At 41.2% G+C, this 22,945-nt stretch overlaps 1 protein-coding gene across 1 annotated transcript in view; it reads right to left on the minus strand.

Annotated features, from left to right (window-relative positions):
• The window catches only part of lrp5 (low density lipoprotein receptor-related protein 5), a 112,354-nt gene that overhangs the window by 61,166 nt on the left and 28,243 nt on the right, over positions 1–22,945 (minus strand). Inside the window, exons 6-11 of the mRNA XM_075469280.1 lie at positions 22,059–22,255; positions 21,590–21,721; positions 13,206–13,294; positions 12,895–13,113; positions 12,634–12,722; positions 12,055–12,226 (exon numbers count right to left, since the gene is read on the minus strand). Coding sequence (XP_075325395.1) covers positions 12,055–12,226; positions 12,634–12,722; positions 12,895–13,113; positions 13,206–13,294; positions 21,590–21,721; positions 22,059–22,255 — 898 coding nt within the window. The remainder of the gene's footprint in view (positions 1–12,054; positions 12,227–12,633; positions 12,723–12,894; positions 13,114–13,205; positions 13,295–21,589; positions 21,722–22,058; positions 22,256–22,945) is intronic.

Genomic DNA, 22,945 nt, shown 5'->3' on the forward strand with positions numbered 1-22,945 from the left:
CGGAACTGTTTCAGTCTGCATTCGCACATGAGTCGGGACCTGATAGGGACTGATGCGCCGTGCGCAGCCGTCTGCTTCAGTGACGTGTTAGCCGTTAGCCGTTTAGCGCTACATTCAAACACAAAACAAAACGGCAAAAGTAAGGAGAGTAGAAAAAACACCACCAAGAAGCTAATATGGAGAGCGGGGAGGCCACCGTGTTTGTGGTCTGCATGATGGTGATATTAATCATGGACGATCACATCAGGCGTCTAATTTCGAGGCTGGAAAAGCTCACAGAGAGAGTCAGGAGACAATACTTTTTCATTTCATGAAGGAAGAAAGGAGAGCAGAGCGATGCAGACAAATGAGACCAGTGTAAGTTTAACTTATTAAACACCCACCGGTTGTGTCCGTGTATGAGTAAACATTTCAGCCGTGATAGCATGACATGGGGCGTAGCTACCGACCACCACACACCTCCTCAGATCGTTCTATAGAACCATGAAAAGACCCGACCTCGGAGAAGGAGCTAAATAGTTATAGGAACTAAGGGAGAAAGCCCCGAGTTCCTGTATGTCCGAACACGGGAGAAAACGGCCCCACGGATTAAAAGGTTATTAGAACTGCCAAAGGTTCCTACAGTCCGAAAGCGGCTAATGGGAACACAAGTGTCATTTTCAAATGCAGACAAGACAACAATGCACTCTCAGTCTGACAAGTGGACAAGAAAACCCTCAGAGCACTGAAGATAACTGTGCTGTCACAAGCAATGGGAACAGCTTAAATACGCTTATTTTAGCAGGTGTACCTGCATTTGAAAAAAAATTGAAAAGACACTACTTTCGATGTGAATACAATACAAAGTGGTGACATTATACCAATGAACACAATGTTGTGTTAGTTTTATGCTGGCAACAGCAGCCAAATGAGTGTTGGACTTAGACCAATGATCACATGTTCACCTGCAGGTGAAAGGATGGGCCACGTGCCCGTCTGTTTGCAGCACTGCTGCATGAATTTGTCTTTCAACTAAATGGGGTAAAGAAGGCACAATTGGTATTGTTAATGTTGCAAATGAATATCTAATTAGATACAGTTTTTGAATATAGGTCAGTATCTGAGTATTGATTTCTTAACAACCTTACTCTACAAGGGGCATCTGCTAAACAAGTTGTACTACCCAGGGAGGTTTTCCTGCACCTTTCAGGGAACAGTCGCTGACTGTTGTTTGGGCTTTTGCTCCCAGAAACAATTCTTGAGTTTCTGGGTGGGGTGATTAAAGATGGACTGCAGTCAAACTGAAGTCATGAAGAGAAAGCCTGTCTGATATTGAATTTTACATCATTTGTTGTTAATATTGTTAATATTTTCCCAAAAGAGCACTTTGCTCTCAGACTGCAGGTGTACTTGAGGTTCCCAGAGTTTCTAAAAGTAGAATGGGAGGCAGAGCCTTCAGTTATCAGGCCCCTCTCTGTGGAACCAGCTGCCAGTTTGGGAGGCAGAGCCTTCAGTTATCAGGCCCCTCTCTGTGGAACCAGCTGCCAGTTTGGGAGGCAGAGCCTTCAGTTATCAGGCCCCTCTCTGTGGAACCAGCTGCCAGTTTGGGAGGCAGAGCCTTCAGTTATCAGGCCCCTCTCTGTGGAACCAGCTGCCAGTTTGGGAGGCAGAGCCTTCAGTTATCAGGCCCCTCTCTGTGGAATAAGCTGCCAGTTTGGGTTCAGGAAGCAGACACCCTCTCTACCTTTAAGACCAGGCTTAAAACTTTCCTTTCTGATAAAGCTTATAGTTAGGGATGGCTCAGGTGATCCTGAAACATCCCATAGTTAAGCTGCTATATGCCCAGCCTGCTGGGGGACCTCCCATGATACACCTCTCCTCCCTCTGCTCTCTTTACTCTCCATAGGCGCATTCCCACTGTAGGAGCCTTTAGCAGTTCCTATAACCTTTTCAGGAATGGGGCCGTTTTTTCCCGCATTCGCACATACAGGAACTCGGGACCATCGCCCTCAGTTCCTATAACCATTTCAGCTCCTTCTCCGAAGCTGGGTCTGTTCTGGGTTCCATAGGAACACATCTGACAGAGGTGTTTGGTGGTTGGTAGCTACGCCCCTTGTCAGATTTCCTCTTCTTTAGTTTTGCCATTGCCTTCCCCACAGTTTCTCACGTCACCTGTTTGTCATTGTCCCCAGCTGCACTCAAGTCACCAATCACTCCCAGTTCACTATGTAGTTCCCAGGCTCCCCTGTCATGTTGTGAAATTCTTTTCCCCTAATTTTCACCCCTCATGCCATGACGCCACGTATCCAAGATAAGTGTTTTTTCAATATCATGCCAAGTCTTCTGTTTTCTTTAGTCTTAGTCATGTTCATGTTTTTTTGTCCCACAGTTTAGTTTTTTGTCATCCGGCTCAGCCGCACCTTTTGTTTAACTTTGTTTTTTGAACAAACCAAGTTTTGCTTTATACCTCTTGAGTCCGTGTCCAACCCACCACCACCTGACACTGACCCACTGACCCTATCAAGGTCCCGCCTCATGTGCGAATGCAAACTGAAACAGTTCCCCTGGGGAAGGGCAGTTATTAGAACTGCTCTTTCCAAATGCGGCTCATGTACATGTGACATCATTGTTGTCATTAACTTGTGTTTCTCTCTCTCAACAGGTATCTTTTGAATGGTGTTACGGTGTTTGTTGTCCCCTCTTTTCTGTCCTCTCAACCCCCAGCTGGTCGAGGCAGATGGCCGCCCTTCCTGGTTCTGCCAGAGGTTTCTTCCTGTTAAAAGGGATTTTTTTCTAAACTGTTTCTCCATCTGCATGTCTGTCATCAATGAAATTTCTACTTCAAATCATCAAATCAGATTTCGGGCCTTCTTTGGGTTTTAGCTGCACAGTTTTGCAAGTACAAAATACACACAATATAATCAGGGCTGCTGTTACTTGCTGCCACTGTGATGCACTCAGATCAGTTTGCCAAGTGACAGAAGAAACAGAAAAATATGTGAATGACAGCAGCTTCTTGGGAAATTAAGTTGTGTTAAGATACTGTATATGTGAGCACAGGGAGTAGGAGAGCAAGCGTGTAAAGGGCTGGGACAAAGAAGAATGCAAGTGCCATGATGGGCTGTAACAGTAAATATCCTGCATTATAATCACATGGTTAGCACATTTTTCTTTGACTAAGAAAGCCTCAATGAAAACAATATCTCATTTTCCTTTTTAGATACTGAAGGAGAAACTGCTGCTGCTGACAGCTCCATTCATATCTGCTGCACAAACAGGGAAAGTGATGAGTAATGAAAGAGTAACTAAGTGTCACTGTTCTGCTACAAAATTAGTGGTAAAAGGAGAGTATCTTTCCTCAGAAGCAGAAGATCCACATTTCCGGTAGGTCAGGTTACATAGAATTGATTTGTCTGGTATAATAATATGATATTCAACGAGATAGTTTTCTGAGTTGGGGGTTAAGTCAATATATTCTTCTCCTCAGTAAAGTGTTTTATTAACAATATTTGTATAGAGTTAACAAAAGCACTAAACCCAAAGTTTATCCTGTTTTAAGGATTTAAGGAAGTATGGAATGGTGTCGATGCTGAAAACCTGTGTTTTATATTTCTGAGTCAAGAATCAATCAGGGAAAGCCAGGTTGATAAGAAGCATTGATAATTGTACATTGTGAATGTGCTTTTGAATGACAATAAAGTCTGTAAGTCTAATTGGATTGCTATCAATCAAATCTTAACATTTTCCATGCCTGTATGAATGAGTTTTTGTAGTCTTGGGCCTAGATTTACTTTGGCGGCGTGCCTGTCACACACTCTGCTTTCATGTTCATTTTTCACTATAAGTGTCATCTATCTGGGTGCAGTGGTAAGAGAGGGTCCACACTGCTATATCTGTCTGGACCTCTTTGATTGAGTGTGTGAAGAAATGGATCCATTCATGTGAATTTATCTGTAATGCCATGATCAGATGTTATCAGAGCAAATGACGGATTGCTAGGCCACATCATTGTGAACTGATTAGAGGAATTCAATGACAACCTCCAATCTCTAACTCGGACTCGGGCAAACCTTTTGGCAGCTTTTCTTTTTTTCTTTCTTAAGGAATAAAAACTGGGTTGACAGTAGACTGCAGTGATAGCTGACTGCGTGATAAGTCTAAAATATTTTCCTTACCAATGGAATTTGGCTATGTTATGTTTCAATGACTTCCTTGAATTTAAACAAAAAAATTAAGTCTGATAAGACTCACGGAGGAGTTAATTTATCGATTAACTCGATAAATACCAAAATTACTCGATAAATTGATACCAAACAAAAAGGTCTTGTTTTTTTATCTGAGCCAAAAAGCATATCTTAAATATATTACCTGCACAGGTAACAAGGATCATACTGTTATGCCTTGAGTTGTAAAAGGAAACGAGCTCCGTCTGGTTAATCGACAGGTCTACTTGTTTGCATCTCTAAGATAATTCCTGCAGCGGAGGGTGGACTGCTTAGCTCAGTTAGGAAATAAGCTGCTCGTGACTGTGTTTGTACATCAGCATTAGGGCTGCACGATTATGGAAAAAATCATAATCACGATAATTTGGATCATAATTGAAATCATGATTATTAATCACGATTATGGAACAACGATAAACAACTGAATTTTATTGCACTTCTTTCCAAAAAAAAAAAAACAATTTTCAGTGCAGTCAGTATAAGTTAAAATCACGAAATGAAATCTAGCTAAGAATGTATTATGTAAGGAATAAACAAAATAAAACTGAAATGCAATTATTATTGCACAGTCTTTGCACAACACCTGCTTTTGTTGGACATTGCTAGCCCTGAATCCGAAGTAGCGCCACACAGCCGAAATTGAGCCCCTTCAAGGGACGAGCTCGTCCTTCTCAACAGAGAGACCGGCTGTGGGCTTACCTTCTGCCGCAGCTTCAGCTTGGCTCTCGGTCATTTCAATCATCCTCACCACCAGTTTTGTCTTCCCTTATATCACTACTACTCTGCTCTTACCACCTAATGTTGACACCACTGCTGGCTGCACTAGTCAGGAGCTGCACGCTTAACTTGCTTGTGGATCAGTTAGGCGGCGTAACGAATAGGTCCATGTTCGCCCCCTGGTTGTTGGCGGACTACTGGTTAAATGCTTGCATGCTAGAGTATAATGCAACTGAACCCGCATTAAGAAAATAAATGTTAAAAAAAAAATCGCGATTTTCATTTTTCATAATCGTCGCGGCCAAAATCGCGATTTTGATTAAAATTCGATTAATTGTGCAGCCCTAATCAGCATCATTTAGGATCATCTGCACAACTGAATCGGTGCTATTTCTGATTCATGACCACACAATTAGCCCAGCTTAGTAAATCTGGGCCTGGATGTGTCTAAAGCCCGGTTTCCACTATGCGGTACGGGTCGGTTCAGAACGGTTCGCTTATTTCAGTTATTTGCTGTTATTGGCTATTTCCGCTTCGGCACACACTCCGCCCACCCCTGAGGGTCCCCTTTGTACAGTGGGAACGCAAAGCTGACCCCAAAGCGACCCGACCCGTACCGTACCGATACGAAGTGACCCGAACCGTACTGCATAGTGGAAACCAGGCTTATGTATGAGAATAACCTCAGCTGTGAAGCAACAGCTAATAAAACATTGCTATCCTGGATTTGGTGTTTAACCTCCCCAATAAATAAGTATAATAGGGCCAGACTGTATTTGACTAAATATCTAACAACAGTTCCACGCTTTTTTATCATTACATTTTGTTTTCACCTTAAAGATAAGGCCTCTCAGTTTTGGATGAAGTTGTTTCTATTGCTTCAGAAGCACAGATCTTTCTTTTCTTCACGTATAATGTGGAGGTGTCACTGTGCGCCAGTCTGTGGGTCTGGCAGGGCACTGTGCATTGTGGGATATCATGGGTACATCTTCCAAACCGGTACAACATCCAGATATTTTGACATGCTTTATTATTCTTTTCATGCGTAGCGCATAGTACATGCTACAATTTGACCAAATCAGTGTGTGTGCTGATTACAGCAGACAGTTCCATATACAGCTTCAGACATTTTAGTTGCCGAATCAAGACACAAGCAAGGCAACTATCTGCTGAGACAAGGTGTACGCCCTTAAGCAGGGAAAATCCAACCATTTACACCTCATTGCTTTCCACCTCTCTCTCACTCCCTCACACACAAACACACACTCACTCACACACACACACACACACACACACACACACACACACACACACAAAAGCATTTACCATATGGCTCAACTGTGTGGATGAATGGCGCTACGCATAGTCAATCTGCATAATCACAACAGAGCAGGATCTTTGTGTGCGTGTGCATTCAGAGAAAGCATCTCTCCCTTTAAGGCCTGAGTGGTAACTTCAGATGGCTTTTTTTTCCACAGTGGAGGAGGAGGAGTCCGATTTCTTTAAGAAAAGACCCACAGCAGCAGTGAGAGAGGGAATGAGAGAAGCAGACAGGGTTGGAACATTCCTCCAGTCTGTTATTATTCTCTCTGTCAGAGAGTAAAACGTTGAGTGCTGCTCAGTTGTTTGACAGGCTGGCTACATGCGCACACACACACACACACACACACACACACACACACACACACACACACACACACACACACACACACACACACACACACACACACAGTCATGTTTCTATCACTTTAGAGAACCTTCATTAGTGACATTAATTCCTGAATGCTTACTCTTGCCAAAAAAACTCCTTTGACTAACCATAGCTCTAACCATAACCGGAACAAACAGCCCCAGCACAAGCTTGGGTTTATGACTTGACATTATACCAAGTCTTAAAGTCCCTGCAGTATCAGTGCAGAAACAAAGTTATGTTTGCATTGCTTTTCCCACGAGGAAGAGCTCAGTGTAAAGTCTGAATTGGAGATGATTACCCATGCTTAAATTCCTTCTTATTCAGATCAGTGTAACAGGCTCTTTACTGGTCTTATCAACAACTCTCTGGATTGTACCAAACGCTGCAGCTTTGGCTCTTAACTGGAACCAACAGAAGGTGAACGCACATGGGCAGGTTTTATCATCTCACCACTCATTACCAGCTCATTTTAGAATCACACATCAAATGTTGGTGGTAACTTTCTGGCTCTGTGTGCTCACACGTCTGAATATATTTCAGGATTGTTTTTTGCGTTGTACTGGCTTTTTTATTTCAACAAGCTGTTTTTTACTGTCTACACACACAGGGGTGAATAATCCCAAGTATTGATTTTATCTGACCAGATTTGAAAGAATTTGATCAAAAACAATGGAAGGTTCTTACAAAAACTGCAAAAATGATTTTCAGTTAGAATAAAGAAATATAACTAAAATGTCACAGATTTGATAACCTTGGGCCATCTAATGTTTGACAACTTCATTTTGATTTATGCTAGATTTGCGTTGTCTTTTGTCACCTTAAGAATGATTTTTTTCAACTCTATAAATATTATTTACAGCATTTCAGGTGCTTTTCAGTGTTTTCTTTCTTGTTCCTGTTATTCCAGCCAACTCTTTTTAACATACAGTGCACCTGCTGATTCTAAGAGTCCAAATGCCACACACACAGAGAAGATGACACAACCACTTGTTGACTCATCATATTTCTTACAGCCTAAGTGATTCACGCAGTTCCTGAAATGACAAAACTAGGGCTGGGCAACGATTAAAAGGTTTAATCTAATTAATCACATGATTTCCCTGATTAATCACGATTAATCGCATTTGTACGCAAAATCCAAAAGTAGTGTATAGCTTTTAGCATTTAGTTTTATTTTAAATGTGCTGCCATATGAAAGTGCCATAACATTTGTTGTGCAAACACACTTTTAACATCAGCATCTTTCTGTAGTTTTTATGTAGAAGCCTCGCTCCACTGTCTGTTTCCTTGAATGACTTGCTGCTATCAGTTGTGTGTTTTGCCTTTAAGTGATATTTTAGACTGGAACTACTACGCTGAGAAGACAATTCAACTTGGCAGTGTTTACAGATGACTTTGGTTCTGTCGACTCCGCCGTCTGGAAGAACTTTAAAATGAAAATGGCCGGGTAAAAGTTCCGTACCCTTCTTCATGTTTGGTGGATCCGCCGATTACTTTCTTTTCCAGTTCCGCAGCAGACAGCAACAGACTTTTACAAAATAAAATAAAAAATAAAACAGGGGTGGTCCATGGCGTAGTGGGAACAGCAGGCGCCCCATGTACAAGAGGCTATAGTCCTCGCTGCAGATGGCCCCGGTTCGAGTCCCGTACCGGACGGCCCTGTGCTGCGTGTCATTCCCCCTCTCTCTGCCATAATGTTCTTTTAAATTTTAAATGTATATTTTTTTTTTTCAAATTTAAAAAAAAAAAGTAAATAAATAAATTAAACCTGCGTTAATGCGCGATAAAATATTTATCGGCGTTAAACAATTAACGAGTTAACGCGATAATAACGAGTTAACTTGCCCAGGCCTAGAAAAAACTACAAAAACAAGACCAAGGTTTGACAAAAATGGAGCATCGCGTTAGTTCTGGCAGACCACGTAGTCAACGCGCCCTTTGCCTATTGGCTGACGCCGACCCAACCCTTATGGCCAGCTGCGCTCAATGGGTAATCAGCTGCTGCTCGCAATTGGATGCTGGCATTTGGGGCACTTCATTTAACTTGGTTTGCTGTCACTGCTTTTTTTTGCTCTCTGCTCTCTTAAACTCATCAAAATCACCTGCGTTCAACTATGTCAGAGAACAGACTCACAGGTTTAGCAATTCTCAGTATTGAGTCTAAACGTGCAAAAATTTAGATTTGGATGAGTTGTTAGGAGATTTGCTGCACAGCAATCGTTGCATACAGCTTCTGTAATTTGATTCTGTATAGCAATCAGTTGATATACATGTTTTGTATTGTTATTGGTAATAGAGCCTAAGTGTACTTGGCTGACTGAACTACCTTTGAATATTTATTCAACTGGTAAATGAGCTCTGGGAATTATAAATTTTTAAACAGTGGATACATTTTTAGGTGGCTCGGTTTTAATAAAAAATAAATAAAAAATAAAAAATAAAAAAAAGACATTGTGCAGCTGTGCCTCTGTTTAAATAAAACAAGAGCCACTGGTAGGGCTTAACTTGCATGAAAGATACTGATTAAGATCGAAAATAATTTGGGATGAAGTCAAATCATTAAAACCGCTTCCGGAATTGATGGCAAGAACAGCAATGACAGAGGTCATTTGTGTTATGCTTTATGGCTAGTTTAATTGTGTGGATAGAAAAAAAAAAATTGCAAGCTCACGGTGATTTTAACTTCCTAGGTGGTTCAGGTGAAGTGTGTTAAAAGCTCTGCTTTGCTTGGATGTTGCTCTGCTTTGCTTGGATGTTGCTCTGCTTTGCTTGGATGTTGCTCTGCTTGGCTTGGATGTTGCTCTGCTTTGCTTGGATCTCGTTTGCGTTTTTGGATCGGATCTTGCTCTGCTTGGATCTTGCCTGCTTTGCCCTGCTGCAAAGCGCTGTCGCTGCTGTGGAGACTGACCATATTTTTTATGGTGTACCTAAGTGGTTGAGGTCAATGCTTGCCCCAATAAAATTGGTAGCTAATAATTTGTCGGGGGGTAGGATACCCTGGTTCCAACTAATCAATTGGCTGGTCTGCGTTCCGGTATGGTCAGTTGGGGGGTTGTAGGACACCCTGGTCCAACAATCCAATTGGCTGGCTGGGTTCCGGTATGGTCTGTTGGGGGGTTTGTTGCCTTTACAGCAAATGGAAGGCACTCCACCTGAGGATGCTGCTGTTCCCTGTCTTGGCTTCCATGGAGCTCATGGAAAAGTCGGGAACTTCCTCCGAACAGAGCCATACCGCCAAACATAATTGTATGCATTCAGAATAAGCTTCTGAAATTCATCTCTGTTCTCGTCTCGTTTAGACGAGAGTGGTTCTGACAGAACCATAATAATCCTTAAGATTTCAGTGAATCAACTCGTCTGTCACTTTGGCATAAAGATGTTATAGTGGAGATTCAGATTCAGGGTTCATGGATATAAGCATTAACAAACACTGACTACACATACTAACACCCAGAGTGATGGACTTTGTGCAGTAAAAATGTCTTCACCCCTAGCAGCAACTTCTTTTCAACTTGATAAAACCACGCTAACATGTGAGAAAAGCCCTTTGAGGTGGTTCCTTTCACCCTGACAGAGGGTGGGAGGAAGGGTTGAGGGGACAGAGCAACCACTGCTTTCCCATTGGTTCACACTCAGGCTGCTCAGGCACTCGTTTTGTTGCACTCTTCTCCCTGCCTGACTATGCTGATATGAAAATATGCTTACACAAGCAAACATTAAGATGCTCACACAGCTCCAGAGATCCCACAAGAGCAATTGAAATCTAGTGATGACAACCCCAATCAGGGGAAATGTTGGAGGGAAACATCAAAAGGAAGGAAAAAAAAACAAGCTTTAAGTGGAAAACACCAAGCAGTGTGACAAAAGGAGAAAGAGATGGTTCAATGACTAAAAGGAAAGACCCTATATGTGACATTGACGGGTTGGAGGGGAATGGAGAATACTTGCTCAAAGGGATCTACACATATATTGGTAAGAGGGGGAAGGGCAGTGCAACAAGCCCCCTGAGCACCAGCTCACTTTGTACTCCTCGTCTCTCAAGTACCTCAACCAGTCAAATGGGTCAGATTTTTAGTTGGGAATACATTCCTAAGTGGATCAAATATTTAAGAGATGAAGTGCTGAATAGACAACACAGATTCACCATTGTAGTAAAATGACATTTGGCACTTAAAATGCAACGAGGCAGCATTCCACCTCTGCATGTGTCCATTTTAGTTTCTACTTCCTTTAGGTGGAATGCTGCCTTGCTAATAAACTGTGCTTGTCCTCTTTCAAATCAAAATCTCTTTGCTATATTGATATTGCAAATGTATATATTGCTTCAATGATACATCATCGTATATACTGTGAGGCCCTAGTTATCAAAATGCCTACAAACATTAATTGAGCACTTTCACTTTGTGGTGAGACATTAACTTTTAATCCTTCAGTCTAAAGATATTTCAATGTTTTTTCCGTCTGAATTTGCAGGACAGGAATAAGTGAAAGAATGTCAATTTCTCAGATAATTTCATCCAAAACTGCTGCAGGGTAAGTTATAAGTTCAGTGGAAGTAACCATGGAGATCAGGTCAGGGTAAAAGAAAGCCACCTTCCTGACACTGAAAGCTTTGACTTTCAGCTCAACACAGCTCACTAAGCCATTCGTATCACTTCCCACCCCTCCGCTTATTATGTACAGAAAAACAAGACCGAACAGAAACATACTAAATTCAATCTGTTGTAACTGCAACAATGGATTTTTGTTTACATTTATTTTTACAAAGTTATTTAAATAAATCAAGTATTAAAAAAAAATCATAATTTGCAGAAAGTTCGGAAATTAATTCTATGGTGTTTAAATTGACTTAAAACTCATTTATCAATTCATCAGTCTTCAGACTTGGAACTTGACTCTGGACTTTAGAAATAAATAATTTACTTGAGAATATTGTCTCACCTCTGGTCATATTGTCTTCCATGTTTTGTCATTTATAAGTTTTAAGTCTAGACTTTAAGGAAATACTGAACTCGATGTAGTATAAACTCACATCAACATCAGAGGCCTTGGCAACACTTAGGATAAATCACAAAGGATTTGTTCAGATTTACTTAAAAAGACAACATTAACATAAGAGGAATGAGGGTCCTACTGGTGTATGATTGGTGTCAGTTCAGAAACGTACTGCAGCAGTGACTACTTTTCCACTGAAACAGCCCGAATAAAAGATTTCGATCCAACAGTGAGGTGAAGCCTATGAGTGATTTACAAAGTGTGAAAAGAGTTAATCACTCCAATTAATTTGCGATGTCCTTTGCTGTTTTGATGATATTTCACTTCAATATTCAGCAGTGTGAAACTCATCCCAACAATTCTGTTTCACTTTTACAACCAAGCTTTCAGATATCTCCAAGATTAAAATCAGCTTCAACAGACCATACAAAATGCTGTTAAATGTACCTCTATCTTGTCAGTTTTCGCATCTCCCCAGTAGAGTTTTCCTGCAGCATAGTCTATAGCTAGTCCATTGGGCCATCCGAGAGAGCTGTTGAGCAGGACCGCCCGGTCTGTTCCATCAAGGTTGGCTCGCTCGATCTTGGGATGCTCACCCCAGTCGGTCCAGTACATTAAACTAAGAGACACAGACACAACGAGTTAATGTGGATTCTAGCTAAAGTTACAGGGAAATATGCATTTTAGATAAAGCCTATTGTTAAAGGTTTCCATGGTGTACAGCGGACAATCATTCCTAGTTATCATCATCACTGTTATCATTGTATCTCAAATCATTTTCTAAAGACTGCAAGGAGATAAAATCCCTTAAACTTAATTTTAAAAGTGATAAAATCCAAATACTGTAACAAAGTCTTTCCACAGTAGTGTTTTCAGTTCATTCTTTTAAACAAGTCAGTACCCCCATCTTTGTTTTGGTCACTTTGTTTGTGTTACATTTGTAAAGTCCTTCTTGTTTCTTAAAATCTCTCAAATTCTCTGACAAATACCTATAAGCTGCAAGCTGTGGGATGCTGAGGGACCTACCCATTAACTGGATCCAGAACAATGGCTCGGGGTTCATCCAGGTTCTCCGAAATCAAAATTTTCCGACAAGTTCCATTTAGCCTGGTAACCTGTTACATCACATGACGTTACAATGATAAAATGCAATACAACAAAACAATATTGATGATATTGTTCACATGTATTGTTTTCTCTGAAAAATAACCAACACTCACACAGTGCAGAGACAGCTTGAATATAACAACAACAAAACAAACAGCTTATGTAAAGTCTTGGATGCACCTCAATCCGATCAGTGCCAGTGTCTGTCCAGTAAAGGTTTCTGGCTACCCAGTCAACAGCGATGCCATCTGGGTGATCAATCTCTGTCGTTACCAGCATCACGGCGTTACTGCCATCAATGTAGGATCGTCGGATGGCCCGAACCTCATCATCTGTCCAATAGACATAACCCTCAACCGGGTCATAGTCTATAGCTATGGCATGGCGAATGTCGTCAACCTGCAGGTGTGGGGGGACAATGATGACATTTGAGACTCCAACCATAACAAGATAGGTCTGATAATTCTGTGCATGTGTGTTAGTGTGTCTACCTGTAGCACTATGTCTGTGAAGTCTGGTAGGTCAAGTGAGATTCTCCTCAGGTCCGTTCGACGAGCAAGTAACAAAACCTGTTCTGCCCCTGAAAAGGCCAAACAAGATTTATTCATAATATACTCATGTAGATTGTTAGGAGGGCTTATTTGCAGTCCAAGAGTCAATTTAGTGCATACTAACATAAGTCTATGAATATTTTCTTTCTGTTTTTCTATAGGCTGAAGCTTTGATCTTTAGATTTAGCCATACAAAATGTGTTAAAATTACGAGCTGTGCATTATCATATGAAATACCCCTTAAATCATAAATACCTTACAGTTAGAAGGGTCAACTTAGGTTACCCAAAAAGGTAGTTCACTTTATACACTACACCTTTTAAAAAACATTGTGGTACCGTGATAGGATGCCACCTGTGCAACAAGTCCAGTTGTGAAATTTCCTCTCTACTACTTCTGCTACTCGTCTACAAATCACAGAATGGTTTAGGTCCAGAATACATGAATGACATGCTAGCTGAGTATAAACCCAGTAGAGCTCTGAGATCTGCTGACTCAGGTCAGATATGGGAGCCCAGAGTTCAAACTAGACACGGTGAAGCAGCTTTTAGCTGTTATGCTGCACACAACTGGAACAAACTACCAGCAGAACTGAAATCAGCCACAACTGTAAGCACTTTTAAATCCAGGTTAAAAACATTTCTCTTTCGGTGTGCTTATGGTTGAGTTTATTTCTTCCTTTTTCCCCTCTTCTTTGATTGCTTTTAACTGTGTTTTTAATTTTTATTAATTTTTTTTCTCTTTAAATTGCTGCTTTATGCTGTTCTTTTAAATGCCTTGTCTTTATGTAAAGCACATTGAGTTGCCTGTGGTATGAAATGCGCTATATAAATAAAGATGCCTTGCCTTGCCTTGCCTACTAAATGTCCCACAGTCAGCTGTCAGTGGTGTTATAACAAAGTGGAACTGATTGGGAACGACAGCAGCTCAGCCACGAAGTGGTCGGCCACGTAAAATGACAGAGCGGGGTCAGAGGATGCTGAGGGGCATAGTGCTCAGAGGTCGCCAACTTTCTGCAGTCAGTCGCTACAGACCTCCAAACTTCATGTGGCCTTCAGATTAGCTCAAGAACAGTGCGTAGAGAGCTTCATGGAATGGGTTTCCATGGCCGAGCAGCTGCATCCAAGCCATACATCACCAAGTGCAATGCAAAGCGTCGGATGCAGCGGTGTAAAGCACGCCGCCACTGGACTCTAGAGCAGTGGAGACGCCTTCTCTGGAGGGACCAATCACGCTTCTCCATCTGGCATCTGATGGAGGAGTCTGGGTTTGGCGGTTGCCAGGGGAACGGTACTTTTCTGACTGCATTGTGCCGAGTGTAAAGTTTGGTGGAGGGGGGATTATGGTGTGGGGTTGTTCTTCAGGAGCTGGGCTTGGCCCCTTAGTTCCAGTGAAAGGAACTCTGAATGCTTCAGCATACGAAGAGATTTTGGACCATTTCATGCTCCCAACTTTGTGGAAACAGTTTGGGGATGGCCCCTTCCTGTTCCAACATGACTGCGCACAAAGCAAGGTCCATAAAGACATGGATGAGCCAGTTTGGTGTGGAAGAACTTGATTGGCCTGCACAGAGTCCTGACCTCAACCCGATAGAACACCTTTGGATGAATTAGAGCAGAGACTGTGAGCCCGGCCTTCTGTGCAACATCAGTGTCTGACCTCACAAATGTGCTTCTGGAAGGATACACGTCGTTTAGGCCATTGGCGTTTAGGCCGCAGTCGTTTAGGCCCCCCTGCAGTCGTTTAGGCCAACAGAGGAGTCGTTTAGGCCACAGGGAGCAGTCGTTTAGGCCAGGCTACCTGAGCAGCTGAAATCTTTATTATTGTACATTCGTTATTATAAGATATAAGTCAGCTCTACTGGTCTGTCTGGGTAGCCTACATATCTATGGTAAAGAAATTAACACCAAACAGTAAATAGAAATACATTTATATTAATATCAATATCAATCATCTGATATTCATTAGTGCTGCTTATCCATTAATCCTGTGGCATACACAGGTAAACAAAGTAATCTGCAGGCTAACAATAATACAAATTCGGTTAGCTTAACAATGCTAAATCGCGATCATGCTAACGAGCAGAAACGGACATTTTGTGCAAATACACACCAGGAGCAAGAAAACACTATCAGAAAGGTAAGTAACATGTACACATTCATTTCACATCAGTATGAACATAACTTACATCGTCAGTGACTGCCGCACCGGTGTAAACATGTCGAGTGGTGAACGTGAAGAAAGGAAGAGGAACTGCACAAACCGTCTTCAAAATAAAACGGCCACTTCAAATAATAACAAATGTACAATAATAAAGATTTCAGCTGCTCAGGTAGCCTGGCCTAAACGACTGCTCCCTGTGACCTAAACGACTCCTCTGTCGGCCTAAACGACTGCAGGGGGGCCTAAACGACTGCGGCCTAAACGCCAATGGCCTAAACGACCTGCTCCCTGGAAGAATGGTCAAAAACTCCCATAAACACTCCTAAACCTTGTGTTATAGCTGCAAAGGGTGGGCCGACGTCATATTAAACCCTCTGGATTAAGAATGGGAGGTCACTTAAGTTCATCTGCGTGTAAAGGCAGATGAGCCAATACTTTTGGCAGTATAGTGTATGCTGCTGATGCTGTCTCTGTGAAACACATTCCACCGCATTCCCAATACTCCTGCTACATACTCGTCAGCGCCCCACTCATTCATTTTATTTTGTATTCACCATGATTCACACCGGCCTATGTGCCTTCCACTTGCTCTTCTTTTGATTCTGAGCAATGTCAGGTCTGCCCCCACCTGCGGCTTGGTGTGTTTGGTGGGGGGCCTTGGGATCTTGGGCCGTTCGCCTTTCGCTAAGCGTATCAATATCTACTGGATGATGAAGTGGGTAAAGATGGCGGCCCACAGACAACGAGAGTCTTTAAAAACCTCGAAACCAGAGCCAGCCGGACACCCACTTGGGTGGTTCGGTCCGGTACTTTAAGTCGGCCATATTGGCAGGTTGGTCTCCCCCCTCAGGGGTCTCCAAGCGGTTTGTGGCCCGCCACTTGTTGTGTCCTTGGAGTACAGGTTGCTCGAGGATATCTTTCGCCCAGGCTCTGAATGTCAAAGCTAAGATATTCAGTGAAATGCCGGTAAATGGCAGGAGTAACATGACTCGCTTAAAATTGCGATAGTTATAGTGTTGGAAACAGGGCAATTTGTTATAGTTTGAAATGGTGTATTTGCAGTTTGTTTATTACAGTTGCATTAAAAATATGTTCAGTATAAGACAAGGAGTTGTTATTTATTAATCTATTGTCACTTCCATCTGTTTAAGAAAGCATTTGTTCATTAATTAGAAATGAAAATACAATTTTGTCAACTCCATCAGTTTCCCGTCAACACCGTCAGATTTTCATCAGCACCGTCAGATCTATGTTTTTGTAATTTTTTGGGGGAAAAACTAATACTTTTTTTCAGTTTTTGTTGTTTAAGTAAGAAAAGATCATCAGATCTACATCCTCTTGTGTCTTATTCACTTAAGGATTTGTTTTCTTTAGTGGCAAAATAAAAGATAAAGTTTGAAAATGCAATTTTTTAGAAATTTGTGTATTAATAACAGTGTGAAATTAAGCCTTCAGTTTATATATTATATTTTATTACATATCAGAGTAACTAAACACTATTAAAACATACATCAGAACTGAAGATTCTTGTTGGGCTATTATAATTATATAATTATATACTTTTAGTGTCTGACAGAGTTGACACAAATCAAGTTTTTATGGTAAACATGTGAATTTGTTAGAAATGTTTTTTAACCTCCAGCCTGCACCTACATGGTTAAATAGCACAGATCTTTATCTACATGAATATTTAACCAATCAATATAGTGTAAATTTTCAAAAAAAGTTTTTCAGAAAGTATTTTGTCCCGACTCTCAAGAAGCAGTGAATTACTCGTTGTTATACGTTGTATGAACAATGAATGAAGGCTAAATGTAACTGCAGCAACGCTGCTACTTTGCGGTAGGATTTCTTTTTTTTTTCCTACATTTTTTTAAAATATTTTTTGGGCTTTTTATGCCTTTATTTTATATAGGACAGTGGAGAGAGACAGGACGCAGGGGGCAGAGAGAGGGGGAATAACACGCAGCAAAGGGCCGTCCGATGCGGGACTCGAACCGGGGCCAGCTGCAGCGAGGGGGGGGAGTAAATGCCGAAGCGGAAATAGCAAATAACAGCAAATAACATCCATAATTTCGAACCACCTCCAAGCTTCTTCAGCTTAAGGCCACACTGGCATGAAACCACTCTCGGCCATTTTTTGCAGCAATCAGCTGGAAAACTTTTTGGTTTGGCACAGCGCCATCGAGCTCCCGCTGCACAGCCTCCTCGACCAACAACGGAGAGCAGAGCCTGGAACCTGTCCTGTGTGCTAGGTACCCCAAGCAGAAGGGTTACGAAAATGGTAACGGTACGGATCGGTACGCTTTCGTGATAATGGAAACACTGAAATAAGCGAACCGTTCAGACCCGACCCGTACCGGACTGTATAGTGGAAACACGCCAAAAGACTCATTTACTGCAGTGCTAAGGGAGCATGCATGGATACAAACAACATCATGGCGGAGGCGGAGAGCTTGGCGGAGAGTACAATCGAAAACACAATGAAAACAGAACCCAGAGAGGAATTAGTGCCGAAAAGAGGGAACCGGAATTCCATAGTATGTTTTATTTCCTTTAAACAGTGCGATTTAAAAAGTCAGACAACGACCAGACAACGGTAATTTGCAAAACATGCAGCAATTTGAACACGTCTAATCTGTTCTATCACTTACAGACATGACATTAAGAACAGTACAGAGACAGCGTGAAGATGCGACAAACTACCTCGAAACCACAAACGAAGAAAAAAACACACCAAACGAGCCTGAACGAATCGTTGACCAAAGGCATCCCCTATGACAAGCAGTCCCGCAGACACCGCCAAATCACAGAGGCCATTGCCATTCAAAAATTGACATTCATTTCATATTTATTTATATATATATATATATATATATATATTTATAATTTTAAGATAAAAAATACTATTTTGGGATATATATCGTTATCGGGATATAAAATGATCTACATCAGGATATAAAATTTTGTCCATATCGCACAGCATGGTAACTCATAACAAATCTCAGAAAATTACCATGGTATCTACTTAAGTAACTAGTGTCGCACAATATATGGAAGTCTGAACCAACTGAAAACATAGTCACAGAAAACTATAAACAGTACAATGCTAGATGTCATCTAACAGATCCAAGGCACAGTAGAAAGAAACTGGATTCGAGTCAAAGCTAAGAATCCAACATCATCTATCTGTGATAAAGATTTAAAGCCTTAGCCAAGTTCTATTATGAACACTTTTCCTGTCTCCTCCTCTGTAAACAAAGGCCTGTGCTGCCCTTAGGGTCTTCCACTGTGTTTGCCTGATGGTCGATCCAAGAAGAGCCAAACTCATCTCAAGAGAGACAATTAGCTGTTTTTCTTTGTCTCTCACACCTCTGACTCTGAAGAGCTCCATTTAAAGCAGTAGTAGCATCTCTTTATTCCCTAATGACCCTCATCTTCCTCCTCATCTTTGTCTCATGTTTAATATCCATTCACTTAAATTTCCATGACTGAGTAGCAGAAATAACCCAGTCATTTTATCTAGCTCTTTAATATCTATTATCATAATATCTACATTTACAAAACTGCCACAAACCAAAAAAAACACAACCTGTGATTCTGCGTGCTGTATACTGTTTCTTGTTCCAGAGGCCCTTACACAACTACTTAAAGTCTGGAATCTCTCAGCTTTAGTACGAATCAGATTTGATAAAGAGGTGGTTCGTCGTTCCATAAATGACTGGGCTGGATAAATCAAGGGAGAGAATGAATAGAGAGGAGGGAAAGCATCTGTGATTTTACTCCTCTCCTTGCTTGACTTAATGTTGAGACATTTTAAGACCAAAAAACGGTGAAACACACACATGCACACACACACATACAGAGCCACACACACGCTCAACTGCCCCCACAATAACAAACGCCTTCAATTTAACCAGCCAAGCAAAACAAATTAGAAGCACAGACACAAAGACACACACAGCAGCACAAACTGCAGCCTGACACAATAGAGCATTGTTGTTTTTATTGTCAACAGTGGCTCAGCCATTGGTTGGCATGCTTGATTCCTATTTAATATATTAACATAACAGAACCTTAACACTGTGTTCTGTTTCTGCAAAATAAGGCTCTATTGTTTTGGCATTGTGGGAATCAACATGGCGGCTGGTCAGTTAGTGTCCCACTGTGTTAACAGAGATCTTTATTACTTGTCTTACAGCTGATACGACGTATGCTGCACCACTATATCACACACAAAAAGCTATGCCAAGTAACTCCAGCAGCAGGGCACACTAATTATGTATTGATCGATCTACATCTGTACACAACTCCAATTCCAGAAAAACAATAGAACAAACAAAACATATCACATTTCTAAAGTGAGACATTTTACTATTTCATGAAAAATATGAGCTTATCTTAAATCTGATGGCAGCAACATGTTTCAAAGAAGAAGTTGGGCAACAAAAGGCTGGAAAGTGGGACTAAAAGGAAAGAGCTAGAGGAACAACTTAGTAGGTTAATTAGCAACAGGTCAGTAACACGACTCGGTATAAAAAGAGCACCTTAGAGAGGCAGAGTCTCTCAGAAGTAAAGATGGACAGAGAAACTGGGTTCTACACATTGTGGAGCAGATTCAGAATAACGTTCTTCAACATAGAAATGATGAAGACTTTGATTATTCCATCATCTACAGTTCATAATATCGTCAAACCTTTCAGAGAATCTGGAGACATCTCTGTGAAAAAGGGACACAGGTGATGAAATAATAGTGGATGTGTGTGACCTTCAGGCCCTCAGGCAGCTCTGCATTAATAACAGACCTGATTCTGTCCTGGAAATCACTGCATGGGCTCAGGAACACTTCCAGGAATCATTCAGTGGGGTTACATGATGAGATTAATTCCATTATAGCTATAGTTGGGTTATGCTCCTTATTTGAGCAAGGGTAATTCTCCTTGGATATATGGTGGTGAATGAATCGAATCAGAGGCACAAAGCGTGTGATAGGTGGCGCTGTACCCATTTCAACTATTTCTAATAGAGCCACTTCCTGTTGACCTCTTCACCACCAACAACAACAACAAACTCAGGCATTGGAGAAAGATGGAGAACGAAGAGGAAGATGAAGCTACCTCCCTCTACATTTGGTCTGTGATGAGCTGCTTGTTGCACAAACGCGATGCCCAACGGAGCATTCTCCATCGCGTTGTTTGTTTCTTTCCGACGGCGACAACAACAGGAATATCGTCTCCTTTGACTTCCGGCTCACGACCCCGGGGAAAAATTTTGAGCATGCGCAGAACCTCAAAGTCCAATTCACCACGTGCTTCAGCGTCTACAAGCAGGTTTAGTACAACTATCAACCGAGTTATCTCCGGGTCTTAATCCGATCCGATCCAATTTCTTGTCAGATTAAAGTGTCTACATGAACTTAATAACTCAGTCTTATTGTAACTTAGCCAATAATTTTTACAGTGCCTTGTAACCCCACTGAGTGTCTGTGAACACAGCTCACTGTAACATCCACAGATGCAGGTTAAAGCTCTACCAGGCAGAGAGGAAGCCACATGTGAACATGATCCAGAAACTCTGCCGTCTTCTCAGGACCAAAGCTCATTCAAAATGGACTGAGACAGAGTGTAAAACTGTTCTGTGGTCAGATTCTCAGTTCAAAGACTGCATCTCTGATGGGGGGGGGGCACTCCAAATATTCAAAGTTTAATTCCATATATTCAAGTTTCATTCAATGTATTTAAGTTTCACTCCATATATTCAAAGTTTCATTCAATATATTCAAAGGTTCACTCGATATATTCAAAGTTTAATTCCATATATTCAAAGATTAATTTCCTGAACGGCATGCTATAATATATATATACAGAGAGAGAGAGAGATATACATATAAAAACTAATACATGTTACATTTTTGGTCCAATTCTACTTTATTATTACATTGTTCCTTGTCATTGTCATCTACCCAAAGTTTCTACTAGCATGAGAGCAAAAAAACGCATTTTCTACTATGAGCACCGACTCCCTTCATTGTGATAGTTGTGGGAACCAAGGTACATCATACACAAAAAATTCACCCAATACCATGTAAAAAAAAACAACTTTTACACAGGATTAGCAGTGGTTGTTTAGTTTTTGGATATTAATGCAAATAGGATCCATACCTGGCTTGCATGTCTTTCCATCTGGTTGAAGCTGGACTCCTGTGGGACATGCACAGCTGTAGAAAGGCTGGACTGGAGAGAGTAAGCAGAGATGACTGCAGCCTCCATTAGTCTCACTGCAGGGTGTCTGGACTGCCATGATACCAACAAAAAGACGACATAAGAAGAAGGAACATGGGAATGGGAATTTAGAAGATAACCCAGACAGCATATACTGAAAAATATCCAAAATCTGCTGGTAACTTTTCATATGATATCAGCATTTAGCTGGTTTCTGATGCCATTTGGTCACAATGGTACATTTAACATTTCTAATGCAAGAAATGACAGCTTTAGAACAGCTGTGCTGCAACAATGTGATTATTTAGTCAGTAATTGTGCCCAAAGATATAAATGTATTTCAGTTTACTGGATCGCTGAGCTTTCTCTGCTGCACTGGAAATACACATAGGTTTAACAATTCACTCACTATAGGGCTGTCGATAGGGCTCCAGAACTTGAATGTCCATGGGAGAGTAAATCCCACTGAGAATCTCTCTGGTTTTGTCTCCACTGTGTTTGTTACAGGCATGGATGGAGCGGGTCTGCCAGTCGGTCCAGTATAAAATCTCCTTTGACAGAGTCAGTGCAAAAGGATGCGTCAGGGTGCCCTCCACCACTGGTTCACTGTAGGTAGAAATAAATGGGTTGTTAGAATGAAAAGAAGCCAGGAAGAAATTTTTGTGTTGGAACCTTCAAGAGAATTTAAACATAAACCCAAAAATAAACATTTATTAAAATGTTGGTTAAAGAAAAAAAGCCATTCATACAGAGGAAAACTGAAGCGTCAAATACACAGCTTAACAATACCACTTCAAGTACATACATGCAAACCTTCATGCATTCTTTGTGAGAGTTTCATCAACAGACCATATTTACCATGACTCATTGCTAAATTCTCAACATACGTGTATATATACATATATATACATTTATATGTATATATACACTTATATATACACATATTTTAATAAGTTCAAGGTCAGACTATTGCAATGCACCTTATGTCGGCGTCTTCTCTCAGCCTTCAACTTGTGCAGAACGCTGCTGCCTGTCTTTTAACCAACACTAACAGACATGTGCACATCACTCCTGTTCTTAACTCTCTCCATTGGCTTCCTGTCCTTTATAGAACTGATTTTAAACTTTTAATGTTTGTTTTTAAAGCTCTTAATGGCCTCGCCCCATCATATTTATGTGAGCTTTTAACAGTCCGCCATCCTGGTAGAGCTCTGAGGTCAACAAATCAATTTTTGCTGGAAGTGCCCAGGTCAGAATACAAACCCTGGGGTGACCGAGCCTTTTCCGTCGCTTATT

The sequence above is a fragment of the Odontesthes bonariensis genome, chromosome 7 (genome assembly GCF_027942865.1).
Source record: "Odontesthes bonariensis isolate fOdoBon6 chromosome 7, fOdoBon6.hap1, whole genome shotgun sequence".
Classification (NCBI taxonomy): Eukaryota; Metazoa; Chordata; class Actinopteri; order Atheriniformes; family Atherinopsidae; genus Odontesthes; species Odontesthes bonariensis.